This window comes from Haliotis asinina, chromosome 16 (genome assembly GCF_037392515.1).
Source record: "Haliotis asinina isolate JCU_RB_2024 chromosome 16, JCU_Hal_asi_v2, whole genome shotgun sequence".
NCBI classification, from domain to species: domain Eukaryota; kingdom Metazoa; phylum Mollusca; class Gastropoda; order Lepetellida; family Haliotidae; genus Haliotis; species Haliotis asinina.
The window spans coordinates 37755488-37783013 of record NC_090295.1 but is presented as its reverse complement, the minus strand read 5'-3'; the positions used below and the strand labels follow the sequence as shown (position 1 = coordinate 37783013).

The 27526-nt window shown below is 41.0% G+C and overlaps 2 protein-coding genes across 2 annotated transcripts; both read right to left on the bottom strand.

Annotated features, from left to right (window-relative positions):
- Window positions 1-1916: 1916 nt before the first annotated feature.
- Window positions 1917-8986, bottom strand: LOC137267758 (glutamic acid-rich protein-like). Its single transcript, XM_067802205.1, has 9 exons — window positions 8968-8986; window positions 7256-8086; window positions 6294-6788; window positions 5326-6051; window positions 4764-5048; window positions 3999-4420; window positions 3078-3356; window positions 2499-2684; window positions 1917-2069 (listed from the first exon to the last, which is right to left on the bottom strand). The coding sequence occupies exons 1-9, from the start codon at window positions 8984-8986 to the stop codon at window positions 1917-1919; spliced, it is 3396 nt and encodes a 1131-aa protein (XP_067658306.1).
- Window positions 8987-10844: 1858 nt separating this feature from the next.
- On the bottom strand, window positions 10845-24299 carry LOC137268801 (uncharacterized). The gene is made up of 9 exons (XM_067803370.1): window positions 24258-24299; window positions 18600-18800; window positions 18013-18299; window positions 15572-17118; window positions 14121-14320; window positions 13568-14027; window positions 12372-12652; window positions 11511-11696; window positions 10845-10997 (listed from the first exon to the last, which is right to left on the bottom strand). Exons 1-9 carry the CDS (start codon window positions 24297-24299, stop codon window positions 10845-10847), a joined length of 3357 nt encoding a protein of 1118 aa, XP_067659471.1.
- Between the last annotated feature and the right edge of the window lie 3227 nt (window positions 24300-27526).

The window sequence follows — 27526 nt, the reverse complement described above, 5'->3', positions numbered from 1 at the left end:
ACTAAATGAACATTGTTCGACACAAAGGTAAATTTCAATATTGGTGGGATTAATGGTGTTTTTCAACGATATCACATTATCTGAATTGACGACCAAAAGAAAGTCCACGGATGTAATTCGCGTTCTAGCTGGTAAAATTATTGACGAACACTGATTGTATAGAACGCAACCATCTTGTTTCATTTGCCAAAGTGCATCCAAAAATATTTGTTCGTGGTTTACACGTATTTTCGCAAAATTGTGATTATTGTCCCATGTAAGGGCACTTTTCGTACAGAGGGTACGGTAATACGGTAATACAGTGGAAAGACGACTCCGTGTTGCTGGGGCCTACTGACCTCTGCGTGGAATGACCTTCACCTTCCAGCATCGTAAGAGCCGTCTGCAGTGTTCATAGCTACATCAGTGTTAACTATTACATTGTGATTTCGCTGATATAGCACGAGTATTGTAGTGTGCTCCAACATCAAGTGTGCTCCCATTTCATCAAGAGGTTTTGTTATTTTTACCTTATTGGAAAAACACAACCTGTGTATTTGTTTTATTATTTGCTAGCAAGTTTACACACCTGAAGTATAAGGTAAAACCCTTGACTAAATCCAAGTAGCGATTCTGCTTTGGGTTTCCATGGTGATTGGGACTTCACCGGGACGCCATGTGAGTAATCAAATATGGGACGTGGGTCGATACTGACAGTGGATCACAGCCTTCTAACCAAAACGCCATTTTGACCAATCGAACTGTGTTTTGTTTTACGCCGCACTCAGCAATATTACACTTATGTGGCTGCGGTCTGTAAATAATCGAGTCTAGACCAGACAATCCAGTGATCAACAACATCAGCACTCTTGGATACGATGACCTGTCTGAACCAAGTCAGCGAGCCTGACCACCCGATCCCCTTAGTCGCCTCTTACGACAAGCATGGGTTGCTGAAGACCAATTCTAACTCGGATCTTCACGGGTCTAAGACATTGGACCTCTGGTCGATATTGGGGGTAACCATCGACATTGCAGTATTTCTAAGCAGATCGCCATTTTAACCACCCGATTCACGTCGCATGTAATGACACATCTTAAAACGTAACAGCACGGAGCTTTAATCCATGAAATGTCATTCTGAATAGAAGGTGAAAGATAAAATCTGCAATATTCACAACTGTGAATAATCTCTATTATTCGTTTAAGCTATTCGTATAAAATAACACGATTCTACATTGTATAAATAATATGTAAGTCAACAACATATCACATTCTTGAGTATTCTTAAACCTTTTGTTTAAGCACCTGTACATCTACGCAACTGACTAGTTGGATTGTTTGATTTTACTCATTGAAGGTAATACGGTAATAAAATTCGCTCGTGCGAAAAAAAATCAGCACTGCTGGGGCGTTCGTAACTTTTCTATCCACGTAATATTAAACAGATGTGGATGTTTGTTTGTTTGCTCGTAAGTAGTATTTTGGCTCTGTTTACCGATGACACAGTCATAAAGAACTGTATAGTCAACCTGTGTGTATTGTTAATCGTTGTAACGTACACTATATCCTCGTTAATTGAGAATTTACTAACATATGGATGAATCTTACGACCTGCAGAAAAGAATCCAATGTGGAATCGGTTGACTCGAATTTCATTACATCGACGTATAGGTTGGCTTTATGGTTTCGAAATAACAGATTCAACAGTGGGCTCATATCAAAGTCACGGTTGACTCGAACTTTGGGCGAACAGTTGACGCTTCCTCTTCTTTAATGATATACTCGATGTGTTTGACTTGTTTCAACGTCTTATAACTTTCACCTCGGAAAGTCTTTGTTTAAACATAACGGTACGGTGGCATTGTGAAACACATGAGCATTATTTGTGGAGGTAGAACGATTGGAGATTATAAATCGACGTCATAAATAAAACGTTATAAGTCCACGCTGATCAGGGTAGACATCTGGTTGAACTTTGCAAGAGGTCGTGACAGTCCCCAGGCTCTGCGGGGTCTCCTTGTTCTGGGCCTGGTGTTCAGAATATCCTCGCCAAGGCGGGTCTCGATCTCATTAATCAGCCCCTTTGTCTGAAAGAAATATGATGCCATTTATCCTCTCTTTTAGAGATCGTGCTACAGGTTCCTTATCAGATAAATAACTCCAAGCGCTATGTAATTGATTATTTGAGAGACCCCACAAGCTTTCCCTGCCCTGCACACATGATAGTATGGATATACCACGTGCAGTGACACTCTCAGACAAAACAAACATGATGGCTTATCATGAACCATATGTAATTAAGAGACCCAACATGTCAGTTCTCCCAGACAAACAACTACATGGAATAATTTCATGGACAGGAATTCATACCCCTACATACAAAATGGTCTAGACATACCGCATGGAACTGATTCATGAAAAGGCCCAACTTAGCACACACCTCTGACAAAAACAAAGTGACTGAGCACTTACCTCATTGAACTAATTTATCAAGGGTCCAATACATTCCAACTCACCCAGACATAGAAGGTGGCCGCTCCAGCACTGACCACCCGAACTTGTTCGAGGGTCAAGTCCTTGAGGATCTCCTTTGCCCCCATGGCGATGCCTGGATCTACTTTGTTGATGTCAAACCTCGCCACACGCTGCAGGAGAGACTGTTTCCCCGTCTTGTTCAGGATGTTTTGCACCATGGACCACTCCTGCAAATTTCCAAATATGAGAGCTATGTCATCCTGATGGGACATTCCGCAGTGATTTCAGAGATAGTTCTAGCCACGGCGGGGACATTAAGAAAGATCTTCACACAAGTGCGAAAGCGGAGCTTCCTCTAAGCGTCCCATACACCCTTTCAGGTTTCACTTATTGTACACATATCAGTTGAAGATTTTCTGTGAAATGCGTCAACGCTTGAAGTGAAGAAGCTACGACGTCTTTGAGGCTATTTTCGATGTGTTCAGTTACACCGGATGAAAAGGATATCATTACCTTAGATATACCTTAATATACCGGTCCTTGTGTAACTAATATTCAAATTCACTAGCAATCCATGTTTCGCTGATCTCAGAAATGACAATATTCGTTCTGCCCCATACCTTCGTCTCCTCCACGTAATGTCCTAAGATGAGCAGCGTGGCACTAAGCACCTTGCTGACAGCTGGGGGAGGGGCAGCGTATCCCTTCACCTCTGCCACAGTGTTATGGTCCAGCTCCAGAACAGCGTGCCATAGTTTACGAATGTGCTGGAGCCTCGCGATCAGACTCTTGGCTTTCACCATCTCATCCATCATGGCAGACTGGTAGTTCTTGTCTCGGACCATCTGTGTGGCCGCTAGGAGGCGCTTCAAGTTACGCGCTACAGTTGCGTCCATCAACTCTGATGACACACATCAACACACACATAAATGAGATGTCAAGAATCAAAAGTACACAGGTTCAAATGCCGTGGGAAAGGTCATGTCATCAAGTCTAAAGACGAAGGTATTATGAGTTTTCATATCGCGGTATCAGTATTTGCAAAAGCAAAGAGACACCAGTCTGTTCCATTTTTGAGTAAGTCTAAAATGTGCCCCACAACACTTTTTCAAAAGAAGCGAAGACGCTTACCTTGCGGTCATGTTTTTAGTAAACGTTCAACGGTATCAACTGACATTATCCAATAAAGACCGTGTTATTATATTAAACCTAGGTGTGGTTTTTGAAAAGGCAACAAAACATTTTCCACATCTGTATGCTATGATAGATACAATACTTCTATAAAACCAAGCCGCCACTAATAAAGGGGATGTTTCTTGTCTCTTTTAGAGTACGACAGCTGCTCAATATCGTGTACACTTAAAGCTGTACATATCAATTATATGCATATGTTCATTCTGTTATAGAATTGTTCCAGTGAAGGACATTGGTTAAACAACTGTAAAGTGTTATAATATCAAATTGGACACACAAATAAAAGGCAATATGTAACTGCAGAATGTCATGCCCTGGATATAAAGCATAGATCCTGTGAAATACACACCTTTCCTGAGTTTAATAATCTGTAAAGCGTGTTCTGCACGAGCAAGTTCCTCTTTGGCTTGTTCAGCTCTTTCCCTCCTCTCGGCGCCCTCATGGGCTGCTTTGTCATTTTTGATTTTGTTACGTTTGTTTCTGTTGATTTTAGAGTCAACACCCGGTGTCCTATCAGTTACGAGTAATTTCTTCTCGGTTTGTTTCTCGCCGCCTAGAGGCATTTTCTCCTTGTTAAATAATATCTTTGTATTATTATTTCCACCATGTGGGGTCTTCTTAGATGCTTTCTTGTCCAGAGTAGTCTTCTCTTTGTAATGTGGCGTTTTACTACTAGCCACCATCGTCATTCCGTCCACGTCTTGTTTTTCATCACTCTGCATCACCATGACAACGGACGTCTTTGTCTTTACTTCTTCCTTTGGTATTCCTGAACACACACACAAGATCATTTCAAACATTTTGCTATACGATACTTACACATACACTACTCTACTACATGAGACACTTGCTTATTGGTCATCCATTTGACATTCGTCCTGGAGTCGCTTTTGTGAATAAAAGTGGCAAGACATTTCTGCATCCATAGTAGATCTCTTCTAAATCGGATTTAGTTAACGTCCGTCCTTACGCCCGAAGCTGACTGAAAACCACTTGGACCCCGAGCTTTTGTTTTCTGCAGGTCCCTATGGCCTTGTTTGCTAGGATTTTTTTGCATATTGCAGCTAAAGTAGAGGGCCTTAACATTCTGATCAATCCTACTTATATCATACCTTTGCTGATATTGATATTTCCGCATGGTTTCTGTTCAACACGTGTCTCTTCAGCTAACATTGATTCTTCCTCTTCTTCTTCCTCTTCTTCTTCCTCTTCTTCTTCCTCTTCCTCCTCCTCTTCCTCTGTGTCCACATCCGTGACCATGTCCTCATCCAATTCCGATTCCGATTCTGGTACTGGCGGGTTTGGTGACAACAGAGCATCTTCTTTAAGGACAGGAAGACTGTGTCCTCCTTCTTTGAGATGTGGGTTGCTGTTGTCAGTTTTAACGTTTTCAGTATCTAAACACAAAAATTATCTTTGGAAAGATTGAAAAACGATATCTTACTAGTCTATAACTACATATTCTGGATGTGGGGGAATATGTCGGAACCAGAGGTGAAACGGTTGACGAGTGAATGACTGCATTGAAGGGAAATCGTTCAGCCCTATTAAATTTCTTTGAGCAGTCAAAGCGACATCAAAGACCACATTAATAACATTCTCTTTTCATCTTGTAGCAGTGCTTATTTTACACAATGTATTCCCAAATCACAATAGTCCTCAAGAAATACAAACCGTTTTCAACTTTGAGTTTCTGTACTTTTTGCTCTGCGGGAGCAGGTTCCACTTTGTCCAGTTCCGACCGTTTCTGTTCCTGGGCATTCCCTTTGCCAATCATGCTCTTTCCAACATCCTCTCTCGACTGTTGGGCTACCACCGCGATTGAAGACAGCACAGTTTTGCCTTTAGGGACACTTTTTGTATCGTGTTCGTCACATGGGGTGATATTATCGGCTTTCATTCTTACAGTGTTATTTGTTTCTTTCTTTATATCAGTTACTTCATTCAGAGTGTTGTCATCCCGGAATGTATTCTTCGTGGTGTCTGGTACCTTGGGATCTGCATGCTTATTTTCACCAAGTGAAACATTGGTCGTGTTCTTTTGCACCTGAGGAATCTTCTCGTTGTGATGTGAATTCTTAATACTAGTCACCTCTTTTGTGTCTTCTACTGTTTTGGTGTGTTTCCCCTCATCCTTTGTCCCTTGGACTGTGTTTAGTTTCACTCTTTCTGAAGTTTTTGCACTATCACTTACCATCTTCACATCATGCAGTGTTTTCTCATGCATGGGTGTTCTCGTCATGTTAAACGATGATTGTGGGTCTGTATTCTTGTTCTCAGGAAGTGATGTTCTGTCAGACTTCATTTGGTCTTGGAGGTTCTTCTCTTCATGGCGTGACTTAATGCCATTAGCCTTCTTCATGTTTTCATTCTCTGACGTATCTAAATTGCTCCAGGTACCTGTTGACAGACGTTGTCATTTCTATTGAATAAATAAACAGAGCGACTAACTGTGCTCTAAACTTCAAAACTACAATTGTTAGTCGACTAGTGTCCCAAGTAAAATGTGCGGTGAAATTTATGAAAACTGTAAATCATCATTATGTTATAACATTATATATATGTCTAGGGCGTCATTTGGTAAACACAGTCGCAACATTATGCGCGTCAACATGAGACAGAATGTCTTTAGAAATACCCACCTTTCCCAACATTATTGGTCTGTAATCCTTGCCCTACAGGTGCAAATTTCTTTTTGGCTAGCCCTGCCCCCTCCTCTTCCTCAGCGTCCACTTCATCAGTTACGCTGTCCATCGCTTCTTGTTCTTCTTCCTCTTGAGGAATAAAGGGAGCTTCATTAGTTAAGTTTCTCACAACTTCCGGTTCCTTTTCTTCTGGGAGAGACCGCTGCACAACTTCACTATCAGGGACCCGTTTTCCTTCTTTGCTTTGAGGGGTGATTTTGTCAATTTTAATGCTGTCAACGACTGTTCTTACATGGTTGGATGCCTTGCCATCTCTTGGTGATGCCTTCTGAGAAAGTGATGTCTTGGCGATTGCATTTCTGCTTACACCATGTGACGTCTTGCCATGGGGCTTAGCACCATTAGATACCTTCTTCAGATCTTCTTTAGCTCTGACTCGTTCTTCATCCTGGTTCACCATGGAAATATTCTTCTTTTGTTCCTTTGGTTTATCTAAGTTAAAAAAGACAAATAATCATTGTCATGCTTTTGCTCAACGTATTATTGATTATTTTTATGGTTTCACTTCACCAACAGCATGTTGCCATATTATAAATGATTGAAATGCACCTTTAGGATGGTGTTGGATGTTTCAGGATTTCAATAGTAATTTGTCCCTTAAAACGTATGAAACCATCTTACAAAATGTCAACCTAAAAAAAAAATAAGATTCCATGTGTCATAAACGTCAAAATATTTGTGGATGTTTTATAAAAAAGATAACACTGTAATGCGTATCCTGAAGAAATGTTCTTAAAATGAAATACTTCTCCTTTCAAAAATATAGTGAACGTCTTGAGAGCAAAACATATCAATATCCAACAAAAATAACAGATTATGGACATCGGGAGCGTGTGTGCGTGTATGTGTCGGAAGGAAGAGAGGAGAGAGATGAAACGTAACATTAAAGCAATACAAACCCTTTCTGGCACTGACGATCTGCAATTCTTGCTCTGAATGTACAACCTTCGCGTCAGTCCTCTCCTTCTCCTTGGTGTCCACATCAACCATGACCTTTGACACTTCCGGTTCTTCTCCATGATGTGGCGCCACATCAGAGGTTGACGGAAGCACAGCATTGCGGTTAGAAACACGGAGCTTTTCTCCTTCTTTGTCACCTGGTGTGAGGTTTTTATTGTCCGTTCTTGTTGCATCATTTCTATCGTCATGTCTTGTCATCTCGTCATCTCTCGGTTTATCCTTCCCAGTGAGTGATGTATTGGGGTCAGTATTCTTACTAACACCATCCGATGACTTCTTGGATGATTTCTGAGGATCTTTTCCTTTATGGTGTGACTTTGTACTTACCACCTCCTTCGTTCCTTCTTTATTTTCGGTTCCTTCTTCAGCAGTATGCGGCACCACCACAACAGACGACTGCACAACACTACCAGAATGGATTGGAACACTTTCTCCATGATCCTGACGGATGTTTGTTTCAGATTTCACTTTCCCACGATCGTCTGCGACGTCAATTGCTGTTGTAACACCACGTGATATCTTGCCACTTTTGCCGGTTTTCTTCTCTCTGTATGGTGTATTTTCGTCTATTTGATTTTTCTTTTTCTTCTTCTTCTTGGTTTTGGAATTCTTATTTTCACCCTTTGAAGTCTTTTTAGACGATTTCTTGTCACTTGGAATCTTGGTTTGAGGGGGCGTGTTATTGGCTTCTTCAAGCTTGTCTTGTTTCACATCATTCTGCGTCACCAACGCAACATTCGTCTGTTTCTTGATTTCCTCCTGTGGGCTATCTAAACACAGACAACAAAGGTTAAAATATTTTTGTGCAGTTGTTGCTTACTACTACTCCATTTCTGCCTCTATCTCCTCTTAGAGACCATGCATTCTGAAGAGGAGGTGTGAGGTGTAAATAGTTTTAAAGCAAAATATTTTGCCTTTCTTTTTGGTAGCCAAACTGAAAGTGTTGGAACAGTGCTAGAAAATATTGAAATAGACTGATGACATTTTGCAAAAATCCAAGTTAGACTTTATGGCAGTTTCTCTGCTACTGTGCCACATTACCTATGCCACATTAGGAATTCTTTTTTTATACAGTAACGAATAACTTATCTTTCACAGATTCTTTCGTTTATCAGTTTTTATGTTTGGTATGTTTGTTTTTGGGGGTTTTTTTGTTTTTGTTTTGATAGATTTGTACCCAGAAACCTATGCTTGTAGTACAACTATGCAATGATCTTATGGCTAGGCTCGTAGACTTGGTTGACTGCACGTCATCGCTTCATTAACGTGTATATTTTATACATTCAGTCTTTACTTTGGCAGTATCCTTAATAGACAGGATTGACTTCAGGTTCAACACATTGTGCCTCACAGGAAAGGTTTCATCGAATCTGTTAAAAGATCTTTTTGGTATTCAGTATGTCAGTTTACATAGAACCACAATTTGACAAAGAGTATAAAATGTAAATTCCGTTCAAAAAGAGCCTTTTCTCTTGCTTGTGAGGAAATTGGGATAGGTTTTCCAAGAATGTTTCGTGCCGCCCTTGGCTTTGCCGAATTATGTTTCGTAGACATGGCAGGATCCAGTGATCGTAGGTTCGAATGCAATATCATGGGTTTCACCAAAGAAGTATCAGCGTTCGGCTTGTGTCACGTTCGACTTTCCGCTCACAAAAACCTGCCGCTGACATTTCAACTAAAAAATTCAAACCTGTGTAAGTAGGTCAATCTTGACCAATGAAAGAGACGTTGATATTATTCAACTGGCCAGTGAGTGACGTTTCCTCATGTTTCTTCTGTATAACACCGAGATAGCACAATGGATAAAATTTAAACATAAAACTAGTCATAAAGTGTGACCTTTCTAATGAGCGGACATACTTAAGCTTGCATACAAAGTGACAAACAGGTAGATGGCAACAAAGAGCTTTATTTACTGAAACAACATATAACCCATACATCTACAACAACACAAACATAGTACATATTGGGTACAAATATATATAAATATATCTATTAAAATATATCAGTTTTGATGCCACCATAAAACGTCAACAAATATCACTTTGCAAATAACAAAGTTCATGGACGGATTATTGTATATAGATATAATGCTCCTCTAAAATTACTTAGGCTGTGGTAAATCTACGACAGAATGTACAAAGTTGAAGAACCCCACAAAACACATAAATAAGTCAAAGTCACATAATTATACGCCTAAGTGCAAACTTAGCTCTGCAGGAAGCGCTCGTAAAATTGCCATCTAAACAGGTGAATCTGTAAAGGACCACTACGCAGTGTGAGAAATAGTTTCCAAATGTTGTTAGCCAGTCGGGCCAGTGACTGTGAAGATTTGCTGGCCCGACTGGATTTTTACTAGCAACAAGCTAGCGGTCAGTGGCTATTTCTCACTCTGCAACTAGGAGCTATTACTAACTGAGCTATTGGCGTCCAGCATGGCCTAAAACTCGTTGTAACTGATGTATGTTATTGCTTGAAATGATATGCTATGACTGATTTAATGACGCCAAGCAATCGACATGAAATATGCATATTTGATACGCTATGCCTCGTCAGAATAAATAAAGCTATGAAACCTATTTCATTCAAACGCTATCATCTATACTCTTCGAATAAATTAGGGGAACATTAACGTTCAATATGGACAGAAAGTGTACGCGATGACGAACGTTTCAATAACAGATATCGTATGTACGTACTTCTATTACCACCCCTAAACACAAAGCACCGGATGCACGTGCACAACGCACTAGCCCCATCCATACACGTGCACGGGGTGTCATTCTCGATTGTGACTGTTTTACAAGGTCAGTAAATCACTGTAGACCATTAAGTTTGTCAATCATCTTACATCTCCCACCTTACATTGTCAGTGTTTGTTCCTAACCTAATTTCTTTGTTTGAAAATCGTAATTCTCTATTTTCATATCAACATTGACTGACTCTTATCTCTCATTTTTTCAATCGTAAATTGAAAAAAGTTAAAAAGTACACACACACACACACACACACACACACACACACACACACACACACACACACACACACACACACACACACACACACACACACACACACACACACACACACACATACATACATACATACATACATATATTTGACTTAGGCTGGGGAGAGCGCACCCGCAACCTAAATGCAAAACAGAGAAACCCATAAGTACATGCACAGCCGCACTCACACACATACACACTTGTAAACTGTCACGGATTTATCTCTGCCATGCCTTATAACTGCCCACTCAAAACATCCAACATGATCATATTAACATCTTGTAGACAAATAACCAGAGATATTACCCCGTTGATTCCTCCTTCCAGTTTACAGTTTCACTATATTCAACGTGTGATGCCTTGACACCTTGTCAAGAAAATGTTAGATTTTCATAAGTCTGTGTTTAAATATAAGAAAGGAATATATGGGTTACGCAATGGAGACGCTTCCTCTACATTGTGTTCATCTGAATTGTGTTGGAGGTAGAACAGAATAGGTCAGTCTCGCAAGCAAACATTACAAATCAACCCTTGTCAAGGGGGATAACTTGTTCTGTTTTCCCTGTGCATGTGACTGCCTCCGGGCTCTGCGGGATCTGCTTGTTCTGGGTCTCATGCTATTAATGTCCTCGCCCATGCGGGTCTCAATCTCGTTAATCAGCCCCTTAGTCTGAAAGTGAAGGAGACCAACTTACAAATGTACGTCCAATTTCTGTACCCCTTTCAAAGATGCTTAAAGAATACAATAAACTATATATGAGGGCTCAAAATGTTGCCATATATCACGGTAGTTTCACGTGTATTTAGATAGCTATCTATCCTAGAGTTTTTATTGACCTGATTGAGGATTGAGTACGTACTCCGAAATGTCGTGTTCCTCAAAATATAGAATCTGATTTCCAAATATTCACCCATTTATGTATTTCACGTCTGAAAGCCGTATGGAGACTCCAGTATGAGGTGTATCTGTTGGTTCAAAATCCTTCTTTTATGATTGCTTCTATTGATTTAAATTATAAGTTATTACTCAGCACTTTAGATTCATTAAGGAAGCAAGAGGGATCATTAGTGAAGGCTAGGTCAAGCTCAAGCTCAGCACATACAGAGACATGGGAGGCAGTGGTGGCCCTTTACTTACCACTTCTGTCAGATTCATGGACAGGCCCTAACATTGAGAACTCACCCAGACATAGAAGGTGGCCGCTCCAGCACTGACCACCCGGACCTGATTGAGGGTCAAGTCCTTGAGGATCATCTTGGCCCCCATGGCGATGTCGGGTTCCAGTTTGTTGATATCAAACTTCTCCACACGCCGTTTCAGTGATTCCTTTCCCGTCTTGCTTAAAATGTTTTGTACCTGGATCCACTCCTGCAAAGCAGAAATGAATTTGTGACGCATTGTGTTGCTTTTGTGCGCAACACGTCTTTTGGCATGTTATAATCAGTTCAGAGAAATGAGGAAGAAAAGGGATGTGATCTTGCTCTTGATCTTCATCTTGATCCTGATCACAAGTACCATATTATGTCCACGTTTTCAAAGAGTGAAAAGAGATATGATGAGTTTTACAATGAAAGCTGTCTAAACCGGCACTCATTGGGACTGGAGGAATAATCCGCTTTAAAGAATGTGCCGGATTGTACAGCTGATATTAAATATACATGAAACGAACGGGACTGAGATTTTACGCCAATGTTGACAATGTGCCGGATTGGACAGATGCCGGTTTTCACAGTTTCCACTGTACAATTAACGTTTTACGAATCTGAAGGTTATTATGAATTCATTTTAAATAGCATTGCATGAGGAAAATATTACCTCAATGTCGCATCATGCAATTCTCCCAAGACATGACAATTTATAACGGTAACGCTTCCTCTACATTGTGGTCATGTGAATTGCGTAGGAGGAACAAGAGAATAGGTTCTTCTCGCAAGCAAACCTTACAAATCAACCTTTGTCAAGGGAGATAACTTGTTCTGCTTTCCCCGAGCATGTGACTGCCTCCGGGCTCATTCATTGGCTGATAATGTCTGTGTCCCGTACCTTCGTCTCTTCCACGAAATGTCCCAGAATCAACAGCGTGGCACTGAGGACCTTGCTGACGGCTGGAGGAGGTGCAGCGTATCCTTTGATTTCTGCCACAGTGTTCTGGTCAAGGTCCAGAACGGCGTGCCACAGCTTCTGGATGTGCTGGAGCCTCTCGATGAGACTTTTGGCCTTCATCATCTCATCCTTCATGGCGGACTGGTAGTTCTTGTCTCGAACCATTGTCGTTATCGCTATGAGACGCTTCAGCTCACGTGCTGCAATAGCTTCCATTAACTCTGACGAGACACAGACACATTTGTCAAGCATTTGTACTACCCATATGTTTTTGTTTGTTTGTTTGTTTGTTGTTTAATGCCGCACTCAGCATTATTTAAGCTATTTGACTGCGGTCTGTAAATTATCAAATCCAGACAAGACAATCTAGGGATCAACAACACGAGCATCGATCTACACAAATGGGTTAAGCCGTTAGTCGCCTCTCACGACAAGCATACATTGCTGGGTGACTGATTGCATAGGTCTATTGCGTAATTGTTTCAAGTTAAAGATATTGTTGAAGTATACAGCTGGTACTGACAGTTTTCGATGCAGTAATGTTCTTTGAGTTTGTATGAAACGATGGTTTAGTCATTTTTATCCGATCTAATGACGAAGAGTTTCACAAAACTTTCGTAAGCCTAAGATGTCGTAACTTTTTTCGTAGTATTCGTACCGTAGAAGCGGTACGAATACTACGAGAAAAGGTACGAACGCTTAGACTTACGAGAGCTTTGTGAAACGGGGCCCAGATGGAAGAATATAATGAGCAACACTGAACAACGTTGTACACGATGACATGTTTCTACCAAGTCAACGAGTGTCGGCCCATCCAACAAGCATAGGTGTTTGGGAATAATCCACTGATTATCATATGTTGGTGGCGTAAGTATATTTGAAATGGGTGGAATAACCCTGAGTATTTTTCATCTAATTCATTTTTACAAATAAAAATAGCATCAACACCAACGATTTGTCACCTATCAGTATTCATCACACATTTCAGATATACCCCTCAAATCGGCTTCGTTTTCTGGATTAATCTCGTAGGCTTCTACTTCACATGGTTTCATTAAGTGAAAAGCGTTCGATGTCATGAGACAATTGCCAGTCGTTAGGTTGACAAACAACTGAATTTATAAGGCAATACGCACCTTTTCTGACTTTGATGATCTGTAGTTCTCGTTCCGCTCGTGCAAGTTCCTCCTTGGCGAGCTCTGCCCTTTCTTTCTCTTGGGCGTTCACTTCCTCAATCATGCCCTTTATAACTTCGGGTTCCTCTTCCGGTGCCGGCGCTACAACAGTGATTGCTGGGAGCACAGCATTACCGTTAGGGATGGGGACACTGTCTCCTTCTTTGTCACGTGGAACGATTTTATCAAGCTTGGTTCTTCCAGAGCCATTTGTATCAACGATTACAGTGTTGAAATCAAGTGGTGTATTTTCATCTCGAGGTGTTGGAGTTTCGTCACGTGGGGTCCTTTCATTTCCGGGTATTCCATTCTCGTCCCGAGGTGTCTTGCCATGCCGCGGTGTCTCGAGGTTGTTTCGCGGTGTCTTAGTTTCGGTGTTATCATTTTCATCACGCGGTGTCTTGCCATCTCGTGGTGTCTCGAGCTTCTTATCTTCGGTGTTATCATTTTCATTAGAAGTGTTTGTTTCGTCTCTTGCTGTTGCATAACGCGGTGTTTTATCTCGAGGCGTTCCTTTCTTCTTTCGTGGTGTCTTGGCGTCAGTATTGTCATTTTCATCTCTTGGTGTCTTCTCAGATGATCTTTTGTCTATGCGAGGTGACTTTGTACTTTTAGTCACTTCCTTCATGTCTGCTATAGCTTTGACTAGCTCTTCCTCATCTCCGGTCACTATGGCAACGTCCATCCTTTTCTTGATTGCCTCCTCTTTTGTGTCTGCATGCAAAAAAGAATTGAAGACAATTAATTTAAATTTCTGATTATGCATCAACGCTATTGCGCCTACAAAGAGACATGTATTCACATGTGGTGTTTTGTACTAGTATTTATTATATTTTACAGTAAAATACTGTAAATACAGATGAAAATAAAAATGATATGATATTTTCACTGAGTAGAATAACATGTTATTTCACTGTGTAGAATAACATGTTATTTCACTGTGTAGAATAACATGTTATTTCACTGTGTAGAATAACATGTTATTTCACTGTGTAGAATATCACTTTTCCAGACTTACTCGATGCCTCGATCATTTACAATCAATGATGAAAATATAATAAATAGAATATTTTGTTAATGTTGTCAAATAACATGTATATTTCATCGAGTGGTCTGATAAAACTGATATGTTCACGAGTGGTGCAGTTATTCTCTTATACTTATTTACCTACGAGGGCGAAATATCAGAATTTATATTTCTCATTCGATGACCGAGGGCAAAATATCACTTTGCCATGGTGACTTGACGTCATTAACATGGCGATGACGTCACATTTCTTCTGTGACGTTTCGTTCTACATCACGTGTAGCCAGCCTATGCTCGAAAGTAAATTTGGGTTTATTTTCCTCAAATTGACGACTTCGGTAAGAAACAGAATATTATATTCGTCCCCGATCATACTATGTTTACAACACTCATGCTTAAATATAGATATACCAGCATATCAACATTTAGGCAGTAGTGTCGTAAACATAGTATGATATGGGCACGAATACAGTGTCCTCTTTATAAGACGCTACATACGGCAGTGTTAAAAAGCCCACATAAATACCCTGCTGCAATTTCAAAGACTCCTACCTTGAAACTTACACTGATATAGAAAGTGGCCACTTGAACACTGACCACCCGGACCACATTGAGGGTGTAACACGGGTGTAACACCTGCCTGCAGACGTACATGCATCTGTGGCTGTTAGAACGAATGCACAAGCCACCTTCTATTCCCTTCTACCCAAATTTGGCACATTGCACTGACTCTGAACTGTATTAACAATCAAAATATCAGTATCTTTGTGTGTCCAAAGAAATGTGTCAGCAGGCAACTGACGAAATCCCTTTCTTGTCTGTATACATAGTACACAACTAGGTATAAAATAACAGTTATATCTCCGACCTCACAAGAAAGGCCAAATGAATGCATTTTAAAGGCACTGATCACTTAATCTCTACAGGTGATACCTTACCTTCTGGTCCTGGTGTTTCTACTGGCGTCTCAATGTTGGTGAAGATAATAGGTGTCCTGGTCTGCTCTTCCTCCTTCACATAGGATATCACATAGTCCACAACATTTTCAAACACTCCTCCCTCGGAGGGCTTAGCTATCAACTTGAAGCCATAATCACCCAGCTTTGGGAGCCGCACCGTGTAGGTCACAATGTCACCGTTCACCTCCTCGGACACCAGCCTCTTAGAGTCGGAAATCATCAATCCTGCCCCAACAAGGGAACATGAATGTTCCACTGGCTTCGTCAGCTGAAAGTCCAGTTTCACTTCATCCTCATCGGTCACGATCATACCTGTTTTGTGAGACAGGGGTTCAATGCCTAAGTTCACACCTGTCTTCCCTAATCCAGTTCCTTTGTCAAATCCCCTTGGGTACGAATCCTTGGATTTCTTCTGCTCTGACGTTACAATGTAATTACATATGTTTTTATCCGTTTGCCCCTTGTCGTCTTTCGTTGCGTACAGTTTGAGAGCATACTCCCCTTTTCTAGGCAGACGGACATTAAAGATGACACGATGTCCTTCAATTCGGTACACAACCCTGTCCTGAAGTTTTTCCTCTTTCACTCCACCTTTGGAAATTCTACCCATGAATTTCATATTTTTCAACTTTTCCATGTCGTGGATAGCGAATTCAACTTCAGCCTCTCCACAAGAATCTGCCCTGATCATTCCACTACTATGAGAGATGGGTGACAGACCCACCTCCTTGAGTGTGAGCCCTGGACCCCACCCTAGGGCTGGTTGATCTGGGTATGGTTGGCATCGTGCCTTTGCCTTCGTGAACACAATCTTATACAGACATATCCAGTCATAATCATAACCCGGAGATTTGATTCTGGTGTCCATACCAACAACTTCCAGTCTAAACGTCCCTGCAACAGGGGATCTGATTTTAATGCTGAGCTGATCAGATTTTGGTCTCTGAAGCAACAGATACCGATCATACTTTGGAGAAAATCCTTGCACAGTCTTCCCTTCCTGCCTAAACAACAAACAGTAATATTTATGATAAATGGCATCTTTTGTTAATCCAAAGAATATCTCCACCTCTCCGGTCGAAGATGTTATTACGCAGTCTTTGTGGGAAAGAACTGACATTCCCAGATTGAAGAAACGGTCCTTTAGGAAAGCCATCTCTTCGAACCGCTCGGATGTGATGGGTATTTGTCGTAGCTGCCACTGTGGACAGGCAGGAAAGTGGGTTGAGATGATTTGTCTTGGGTCAGCTAGGAAGTAGTTCTCATCACAGGTGAACATGAAGCCCTTCTTTGGCGGAGCATCTGCATCAAGCGAATCTTCTTTTGTGTCATTATCCAGCCATTCATCACCACCGGAACTTCCCACTGCGCATGCGCCCCAGTAGGTGTTGAGCAGCCACCAGTCTCCACCAATCAGAACGGCGTTCCACTCACCATAATGGAGCTTTTCGTCCACTGGTTGTCCTACATCGTAGGTTGAACCTTTCATCTTGCCATGGATGATGACACATGGGACATTAGCCAGTCTGAAATGTGCAGATAAATACACGTTTTCAACAAATAGTACATAATTAAAAGTTTTTGGTTGCACGTCTGTTTGGTCTTCCATATTCCAGTGAGGGAATTATATTTCCTATAGTCACATTAGCCATTTTGGTAGCTATTCACAGTGATATGCTGTAGCTGAATGGCGTCGGTAAGTAGCTAATCAATTCTGGATCAGATAATCCAGTGATTGATATCATGAGCAATGACCACACACAACTGCTCAAGCTACCGAGACTGACCATCTGATCCTTTATATCGTTTGTTTATTTTAGTACCGAATCAAACAATTTTCCTGCTGTATGACGACGCTTTTTAAGAAATCGAGTCCAGACCGCACAACCCTGTGATTGCTATTAAACTGTTCCCTTACTACCAGCTCCGGGATTCACAAGTAGTTCAACGCTATTGAACTGAGTGAGTGAGTTTAGTTTTACGCCGCTTTTAGCAATACTCCAACAGGGGACACTAGAAATAGGCTTCACACATCGTACCCACAAGGGGAATCGAACACGGACTTTCTCTTTGTAGTGATGGGGAAAAATACTTGAAGTGAGGATAACCCAGCCGGTCATATAATGGGTTGATGACGGGAGGCTGGGTGTATGTTTTTCAAAACATGAAATTTAAATTTAAATCTTATATTTAAATTTTCTAAGTTCATTGATCCCTACATAAAAGCTTTCATTGCTATTTCGCCTTGCACAGCCAAATTTCTTGACAGAATCGTGACTGATTAATCTCCGGAGTTGACATGTTCGGTTTACAACGCATTCATACGATATCACTACTTCATTGTTGTCAATGTTGCAAAAGCGTTATTGCTAAATGCTTTGACCCGAGTTGGCAGCGTCCCAATACAAGCTGTAGCTCACCTGCACAGAATACTGACAAGCTGAGCAAAGTTCCCCTTCTTGTTTTTGATCCTCCAGAACTGAAACAAGGGGGTTATTGGGTCAGGGGATTTCTTTGGCATGGTCATTGTGTCGACGTGTTGAGCGGTCACCCATCTGTAAATAGCCCGAACTTTGGCCAGGGCTTCCTTGTTTTTGTCTTTGGACTGGTTCTTGTCCTTTGGCTTGTCCTTTGGCTTGTCCTTAGGTTCCTCTAGTAAGTAGGAGATCAGCTTTGGGTACGGTTCCTTCAGGAGACTGCTGGGCGCCTGGGAACGAAGAACACTGGCGTGGATCTCTTTGTGGTTTACAGTATAGGAAAAAACATTCGTCTTTGTCGTAAGGACCGATGACTTTTTGTGTTTGAATTCTATAGGTCGATCGTTGGATGGGTCGGTAGGTGGATGGGTTAGCGTTATAACAAAATCGGGGGGCTCCACAAGAAATTATTTGGGCGGACATAACATTTATTTTTTAGAATATCCAGTGTGAAATGTTTCTTCGCCGGTACTGCATTTCAAAAAAGTCATCGGATACTGGCTGCTAATTACTGTACATCACAAACTCACCTCGTCAGCTCGTCTGTCAATATCTGCAAAGTCTTTGGGATCAAATATGTCTTCCTTGGGACAAGATGGCGGATGTGGAGGCGGAAGTTGCTGGACTTTGCTGAGGTTGTCGACACAGAGGAAGTGCTTCTCGGAATACACGTAGTTGGACTGGATTTTGTAGGTGGACATAAAACACCCGCTTAGCCCCGAGAGGGTAGACTGAAACAGGACACAGGAATACCGTAACAATAGTTCAAAAGCTGTTGGTTGACATAACAAAAACATTAAAACAATAGATTGGGTGCGGTTCCATGAGAGGCTATAGACATGTTGGACATACTGATTTTACTTGCAGTGAGAGACGTGTCATCAATGCAGGAACAAGCTCAATCACTCTCAGCATATTTTCAGTGACAGGTATTGTGTACCTATTCCGTAGGCTGTGAGTTTTCTACTTTCCAGTAAGCCTAGCTAGTGGCGCTTTCAACTGCTTTCTCTATTTGTGCTATCTGTATGCCTGTTAGTCAGTCTATTTACATTATTTGTCTACATAACATCCTCCGTCTGTCTATCTGTCGAATTGTCCGTCAGTCCCTTTCTCCATCACTCATTCATTCCTTGATTCATTCACTGATTCATTCATTGATTCATTCACTCACCACGCTGAATGCCACGTGCTAGATTAAACATATGAATCACACCTTCAAGCAAAAGAACACTTCGGAACTGTTCGTCTTGCCTCCTACAAAGTATACCACAACTTGTAATTCGGGTAAAACCATAGCTCCGATTAAAACATACTCTCATCCACGGAACAAAACGTAAGACATGATCTTCCAAACAGTGTTACACCTTTTTCACAAAAATACACCCCGGACCCTGTTAAAGCGAATGACGTCGGGGCCTTATTCGTATTAGCAAGATTCCGGATTAGTGACGGGACCATCAATGCTTCACGGCTCCTGCGACCACAAAGAACTTATTTTGCACCGATTGAAGGATTTACGTTAACCTAACCATTGATACAGGGATTCCTGAAAGGTAATTAACAAGGCGTGGCATTTCTGTGCCAACACCTTTAAAGTGCTTTACATGTAGCGTTTAACATCAGTATATACAGAAGTACAAGATAGTTAGCAACACTGAAGAAAACATACTGGCATGAAATTAGTTTCCTACCTCTCGTTCTTTGTTTCTTCCAAACGGCATGTTTCACCTTACTTGTCTCCCCCTAACCCGCAACCATGAATGACTGATTGGATTTAGCGGCAAGGACCACGTGACCACCTTGATTACGTTTCAAGTGCTGTTGTTGTGTAACTTGAGACCGTCTGAGTTTTGAAATATCTCACAGTCTGAGAAAACATTCCTGTGATCGAAGTTAATGTGGTTATGTTATATATGACGTTTTTTATTGACGTGTTGTATTCAGCTTGAAATGTTAACCGTTTGTCTTCTCCCAGCGACCCTTAGCAACGCCGTATTTACCCAAGCAACCTAATCAGTAGCGATCGTGTTTCATTTTGTTAAAGTGGGTTAATTGAAGGCATGAATAAAAATTCTCGCCTCTGTTTAATCTGATTTTACTTGTCAAGTCGGGAGATATCTAATATATAGTCGCAGGCATGAATCATTCAAGTAAACGGTTGTCACTTCTTTAGTATAGATACAAACGAGATATATACAGGTGTGCTATTAATCGATATGATAAACACCCTCTCAACCGAACAATGCTGCGTCAGTGAGTAAGTTTGGTTACATGATGCAGTCAACTGTAGTTCAGCTATACCAGGCTAAGGTTATTTCTTGGGGCTCTGAAAGAAGCAGATTACAGTGAGTGTGTGAGTGAGTGAGTGAGTGAGTGAGTGAGCGAGCGAGCTGAGATTTTACATCGCATCGGCATAATTTCAGCCATAGCTATGGGTAGTTATAAGGTGTGAGTGAGTGAGTGAGTGCATGAGTGAGTGAGTGAGTCATGGGTAGGTATAAGGTAAATCCATGATAGTTTACAGGTGTATTTTATTAAATACCGAGATTTTAGCCGACATTCTCAAGGCTTTCCATAAGTAACTTTACTATTGAAATAATACTGACTGCATAATTATCGTTTTAAATGGAATTTGAGAAGATGGGAGGACAATACTGAAAGACTTCTAACGTTTGTTTTGTGAGTGGACGTTTCTTACCGGCTCTTGTACCGTTGTCCGGCTCGTCTTGCTAGACAATGGTACAAGAATTTGTACCGAAACGTTGCATCCACCAAATGAAACAAATAGTTATCCCTAAATGTGCCAGTGTTGTATGGAACACTGTAAGTCATTTTAAGCTTGTTTCAAAAGGTCGAGATCGCGAGATCGCGAGATCGCAAGATCGCGAGATCGCGAGAATGTCTTTACAGTTTTCCATCATGTTGTACCACCCACCTTCTGAAATGCCATTTCGATTCCCGACATGGGTACATCGTGTGAAGCCCATATCTGGTGTCCCCCGCCGTCATATTGCGGGAATGTTGCTAAAAGTGACGTAAAACTCACTCACTCACTCACTAAATGCCACTCAAAGCAGATTTGTCAGACCAATAATAACGCCACGCCCGCCTTACAAATACTTTATGTATAGGCGTGAGAAATACCTCTCCCCCTCTATTTTAACCACTATCTCCCCCACTATTTCCCCCACTATTTTCACCACTATTTCCTACTTTCATTCAAATTTTCACTGTAAATGTGGTTCAGATCTCCATGGAAACCTTAAATTGTGTTATCGCAATATATTCTGTCGAGAATGTGTCCCAAATAGGTAATGTTATATTCTTACTAACCGACGATAAGCATAAAAAAATGTTGTTATCTTGCACCTACCTTTTTACATAAAACACTGAAATACTGATCACTGACTGAAATTGTTTTAAACGCTGCAACACAGAACTGAATCAACCCACAGAACACAATTTCTGACAATGAAAATGACTTCCAGTGAAATCATTTGTCATAAAACAAAAACATCAGTTCACAAAAATGCTGTAACAGTAGCATTAACGTATTCATATTAATTGCGGTACGGTTCAATAAAACTCTAAATTATTCAAATTCTTTTGACTATGATGTTCTTACGTAGATCCAGGAAAGCCCCAATTAACAATCACTGCACCAAAATTATGACCGGTGAAACCCCGTTGTAATCTTCCTATATAATTTGAAATGTCGCATCCCTGGCGATAACGATTCATTGAACGAGGCTTGACTTGGAGGTAATACCCATTTAAATCTCATGTACGTAGTTCTTACAGACCTGTGCACATTATATTTGGCAAATCAGTCACATCTCATTACGAGTGTCGCTTTGTCCGACCTCAATGCGCACATTCCCTCTTGAGTAAGAGAGATACACATGTCTAACTTACCTTGAACATTTTGTGGTATATGTAAGTGCCGTTTGCGAATCGTTGCAGTTGTCTTGCAGAAGGTATTTATGTAATTCGAGCAATAACACTTCATTAATCATAGCGCTGGGACAGGTCGTATTGTGTAGCTGTGGGAAATAACACCACACCCGCTTTATCAGTTAAACATCGAGTAGGTATATGTAATGGGCGTTCATTGATAGCGCTGCTACAGTCGTGTGTGTGTGTGTGTTTGCGTGCGTGCTTGCGTGCGTGTGTGCGTGTGTGTGCGTGTGTGTATGTATATTTAATACAATGCTTTGTAAAAGAAATGTATTTCCAGTTAATTAACACACTGAACCCTTTTCAATCCGTACGTAGTTGCCCTATGAAAAAAATATCCGGATTCACAAGTTAAAAAATACATTTATGAAAGAATTTTATTTCCACTTTAAAAAAAATGAACTCCCTCCAATCCGGACCTAGTTTCAGTGGAAGAATATTTGGATTAACAAGTTACCGGATTTATTAAGGCTGGGTTGATAATAACGTCACGTAATTAGATAAATGTTAGAAACTGATGTCCGCAGAATGGGGTTCCGAATAAACCAGGTTCTATGGTGAGTGAGTGAGTGAGTGAGCTTGGTTTTGCAATATTTCAGCAATAACAAGGCGGGGGACACCAGGAATGAGTTCATACACTGTACCCATGTGGGAATCGAATACGGGTCTTTGACGTGACGCACGAACGCTTTAACCACTGGGCTACCCAACCACGCTTCTAAGTTGTAGGTGACCAGTCCTATGAAACTCCTACTTTACTACAATGTCGATAACATTTATCTGTGTGACAAAGATTTGATTTTACTTCGACATGACAAATTACAAGCATTAATTCTATGGGGACAGACCTGTGTTTTATTCCTCATGTGAAACACATGACTCTTTATGACAAGCGGTATATGGGGTCAGTCTGACCTGTGTAGAAACAAAAGCAGTGTGATAGGACAAATGTCTGTTCATGAGTTTAGATGTGGCATTCTTTTATGTTGTCCGTGCCTGATGTTAGGCATTAAGGGAACAGAACGAGGATTGTCGACTCCGAGACAGACTACTTTGTCTTCCAAGGATGTCTCTCTCTCTCTCTCTCTCTCTCTCTCTCTCTCTCTCTCTCTCTCTCTCTCTCTCTCTCTCTCTCTCTCTCTCTCTCTCTCTCTCTCTCTCTCTCTCTCTCTCAAAAAAAAAAAAAAAAAAAAAAAAAAAAAAAAAATCAAGGTAACAGCGAAGATTAACTACCATTTTCTCAAAATTGTCCAGCACCATTTTCTTTGTAACCCGATTTACTCAATCTACTTACATTTAGTCGTACTTAACAGAGTTCCGGGTACTATTAGGGCCCCGTTGTTCTAAAAGCCGCTTGCAGCCAGCGTAATAACACACTACGCAGAATTAATGCGTAACGCACCCATCAACATGTTAGTCTGTTGAAGATTTAAGCTTGAGTAAGCAAGGGTTCAGGATTGAAATCATTTAATTTATTGTGAACAATGGTCTTATTCCTCATACCGTTTCATATTATTTACTGCTATTTTGACATTTGCGTAATCTACGGATTTTGACTTTTATCTTCTAGAACAGTATTTCAACGAGAGGTAACCTATGAAAATAACCTGCTGACGGGTTTAACAATTATTTTTGTGCTGGGGCGCTCTCTAAAGTGAAAAGTGCAGTGCAAGAATGCTAAATCGCGCTCCTTCTTGATTTTAAAGAAATATTTCAGACATATACCTCCGGTTGACATGACAAATGGTTTTGACTTCAGAGAAGCCCTTTCTGTGTCTTCAAGCAGTTGCCGAAATATAGACAATATCATTACTAAATGGGGACGCAAAACATCATGCACTCGCTCGCATATGAAACTGTATCACCCCGATATATTCATGATCTCTCAGATCCTGAAAGATCCGGGTTAGAATTTATCTTCAGTTACCTATGCTTGTCCTAAGATGCGACTAACGGGATTGGGTAATCAGGCTCGCCCACTTTGCTGACACATTTCACTGTGATCCAATTTCGTAGATCGATGCATGTGATATCATTCACTGGATTGTCTGGTCCATTCTTTATTATATACTGACCGTCATATAACTGAAATATAGCTGAGTGCGGTGTTTAAGCAACAAAAAATCAATCAGTCACCCTTCATCCTGAAATTCAAAGTGATATGACGTCAATATCACATCACGGAAATGGGAACAAACCACAACAGTGGACAGAACGGAAATAATACTCACCTGAAAACTAGCCCCAACTTGACTGGAAACACCACATCCCATGATGGAATAACCAATATATGATAACCTCCAACTATCACATCAGCGTGTTCATTATTGCTTCCAACTCATCCACGAGCCAAGCGCAAGGCTTAACATGGTCCCTGATGACAATGTCTGATATAAGTTCTCTGATGTATGTTCTCCTGTGCACGTATTTTCGTCATTGGTAGGGGGCTCCAAGAGGTGAACGCGGGTAGCTGGGATACGCACTTTGATGTGATCTTTTTCACCTGATAAGAAACGTGTCGACTCTTTGAGGTGAAACACCCTCAGCCTTTGAACCTACTGACCGTTTGAAACTTCAACGCGCACTTCTGGATCCTAATTCTAAGTGTGACAATTTGTCTCCTATGTCAATGTACTCTCGTTCCAGCGATATCTGCCTTCTGTGGGGTGTTTACCAGCAGGCCAGCTTCGCAAGCTCGGTGTTTTGTCTGTCGTCATTGAAGCAGTGGCGGATTAGAGGGGAGTCGTAAAGCGATACCTAACAATCTTGGATAAGCATAAGCTCAATTACGTTAAAGCTCTCTCTGTGTTGTGTTGTGTGGAGGAGTGTCCCAACACGTAATGTTGGACCATGGAACATTTCCTCTACATGACGTGTATGTGTTGGATCATAGAATATTTCCTCTCATTTTGGTGGTGTTTGGGAAGGGGTTGGTTTGGTTGTTGCAGTTTTTGCTTTTTGTTTGTTTCTAGTTTTTTACATTATATGTTTTGAGTTTGTTTTTCTTGTTTGTTTGGGTTTTTCGAGTGTGTGTTGTTGTCTTTCCCTTTTTTCTTGTTTTCTGCTTTTTGTTGTTGTTTTGTTTTGGTTTGGTTTTTTCTGTTGTGTGTGGGGTAGTGTTTGTGCGCGTGTGCGTGTGTTTGTGTGTGTCTACACCATGTTTTTGCCCTCGCAATAACACTGACGCCTCATGGAGATCTTTTTCCATGTAAGTGTAAGTGTAATGATTGAAGTCATTATTCAGAAAATAGACGTAACTATTATGCTCTAAGAACATGTTCAACATGGATATTAATATGACTATTGTTTTGGGAGTAAAAAACAAAAACACACAGAGAAAGAAAATAATGTCTTTTGATTATTTAAAATTCTGGCATTAAGAGACCCCACATACACAGCTGTTCCACATAAACATCAGCTATCAGAGATAAGGGAATAAGGCTGCATCGTTCCTCGATGACAACAGCGTTAGTTGGTCGCTGGTCATTGCCATTTATCTTGGATGTGTCGAACACTAGCTGTGTAGCGCTGACGGCCTCCTGATAAGACGATTGTCAGTATAATGATTAATGACGATTAGTCGTAGCTGTGACGTGGACATAAGTGCGTTTGTCCGCCCGGCTTCAGAGTGTTGAAATCTTTGCACAATACTTCGGCGTTAAGCTTGAACTTTGCTTAAGAAAGAGGATTTATTGCTTATTGCCTACGAGGAACACTCTACGTTTGGTAACAATGATTCATCAATGGTAACTGCGTTTTTAAGAAGGGGGACGCTTTCTGTGGATGGAAAACTTTCATATTGCAATAAAGAAGTTGTCTATGTCCATAAAAAGTGTTCCTCTTCATTTCTCCAGATTCTAAATGTTATTTAATCAAATGCCCTTTTAAGACACTTGATAAAATGTTTGCCATTAAATACAGTAATCGTTTTGTGCAGTGGGATTCACTGCGCTTTTGACATCAAAGAAGAAAATATGTCTATACATTCCAAGTAAATACTCGATACTTTATAACCGATGTGGGAGTATGTATTCCAATGTGATTATGTTAGGGTAATTATGTTATATATGGATTACTGTAAGAGACATTCTCGCGATATCGCACTCTCGCGAATGGAATCAAGCTAAACATGCCCAAAACGCGAGAGCACGAGAACTCGAGATTTGTCCAAAATCTCACGATCTCGCATTCTAGTGTTTTCGGTACATAACTCCACAGCTATGCACAGACAAAAAATCTTCTACGTTCATGGGGCAGTGGATTAGTCTTGTTGTTAAAGTACACTCTGGTTACACCGAAGTCTAGGGTTCGAATCCAAACACGTATACACTGTGTGAAGTCCAGTTTTAGGTGTCCTCCGTCATGATATTGCTGGATTATTGCCAAAAGCAGGGGCACCCAACTCACACCCTCATTCTGGAGCTTTATACAAGAAATCCTTCTAAAAGTTAGCTACATATGGAATTGTACAAAAAGTAGTGTAATGATCAACTGACGTTTTATCGACATGAAATTGAAATTAATAATTCTTGATGAAAACATGAAGACATTGGAGTGAGTGAGTTTAGTTTTACGTAGGTCTCACCAATATTCCAGCTATATGGCGGTGGTCTGTAAATAGTCGATCCTGGACCAGACAATCCAGTGATCAACAACATGAGCATCGATCTGTGCAATTGGAAACCGATGCCATGTGTCAACCAAGTCAGCGAGCCTGACTACCTGATCCCATTAGTTGACTCTTATGACAAGCATAGTCGCCTTTTAGGGCAAGCATTGGTTTCTGAAGGCCTATTCTACCCCGGACCTACGCGGGTCTGAAAACAATGGAAAAAGGGAAGTAAGTGAATGAACACATGGCCACGATCTCATTTCGGTGAAGCGTCCAGCTTATACGTAACGCAGGGGTCGTAAAGCATTCGTAAAATCTTCAACACCACTCCCAACAAATAAACGTGGTGTCACTACATTTTGTGTTTGTTTGTTTGTTTGTTTGTAACTTAACGCTGCACTCAGCAGTTTTCCAGTTATTTGACCACTGCCTATGAATAATTAATCAGACAATCCAGTGATTGACAGCATGAGCAGCAATCTACGCTATAGGGATACGATGGCATGTGCCAACCGGCCAGCCTTTGTTCCCCCTTTATGACCACATGTGTTGTTGAAAACCATCTCTAACCCGAATTTTCGAGGGTACCCATGCATGTGGTTGACAGGGGTGTTGCAAATACACAACTGGTTTTATTACGACTTTAAACGTCAGAGACCCGTGAAGTTCCATGATAGGATAGGCCTTCAGTAACCAATGCTTGCCATAAAAGGCAACTATGCTTGTCGTGAGAGGCGACTAACGGGATCGGGTGGCCAGACTCGCTGACACATGTCATCCGTTCCCCGTTGCACAGATCGATGCTCATGTTGTTGATTACGGGATCGTCTGATCCAGACTCGATTATTTACAGACCACCGCCACACTCTCTCACTTAAACGTCAGAAC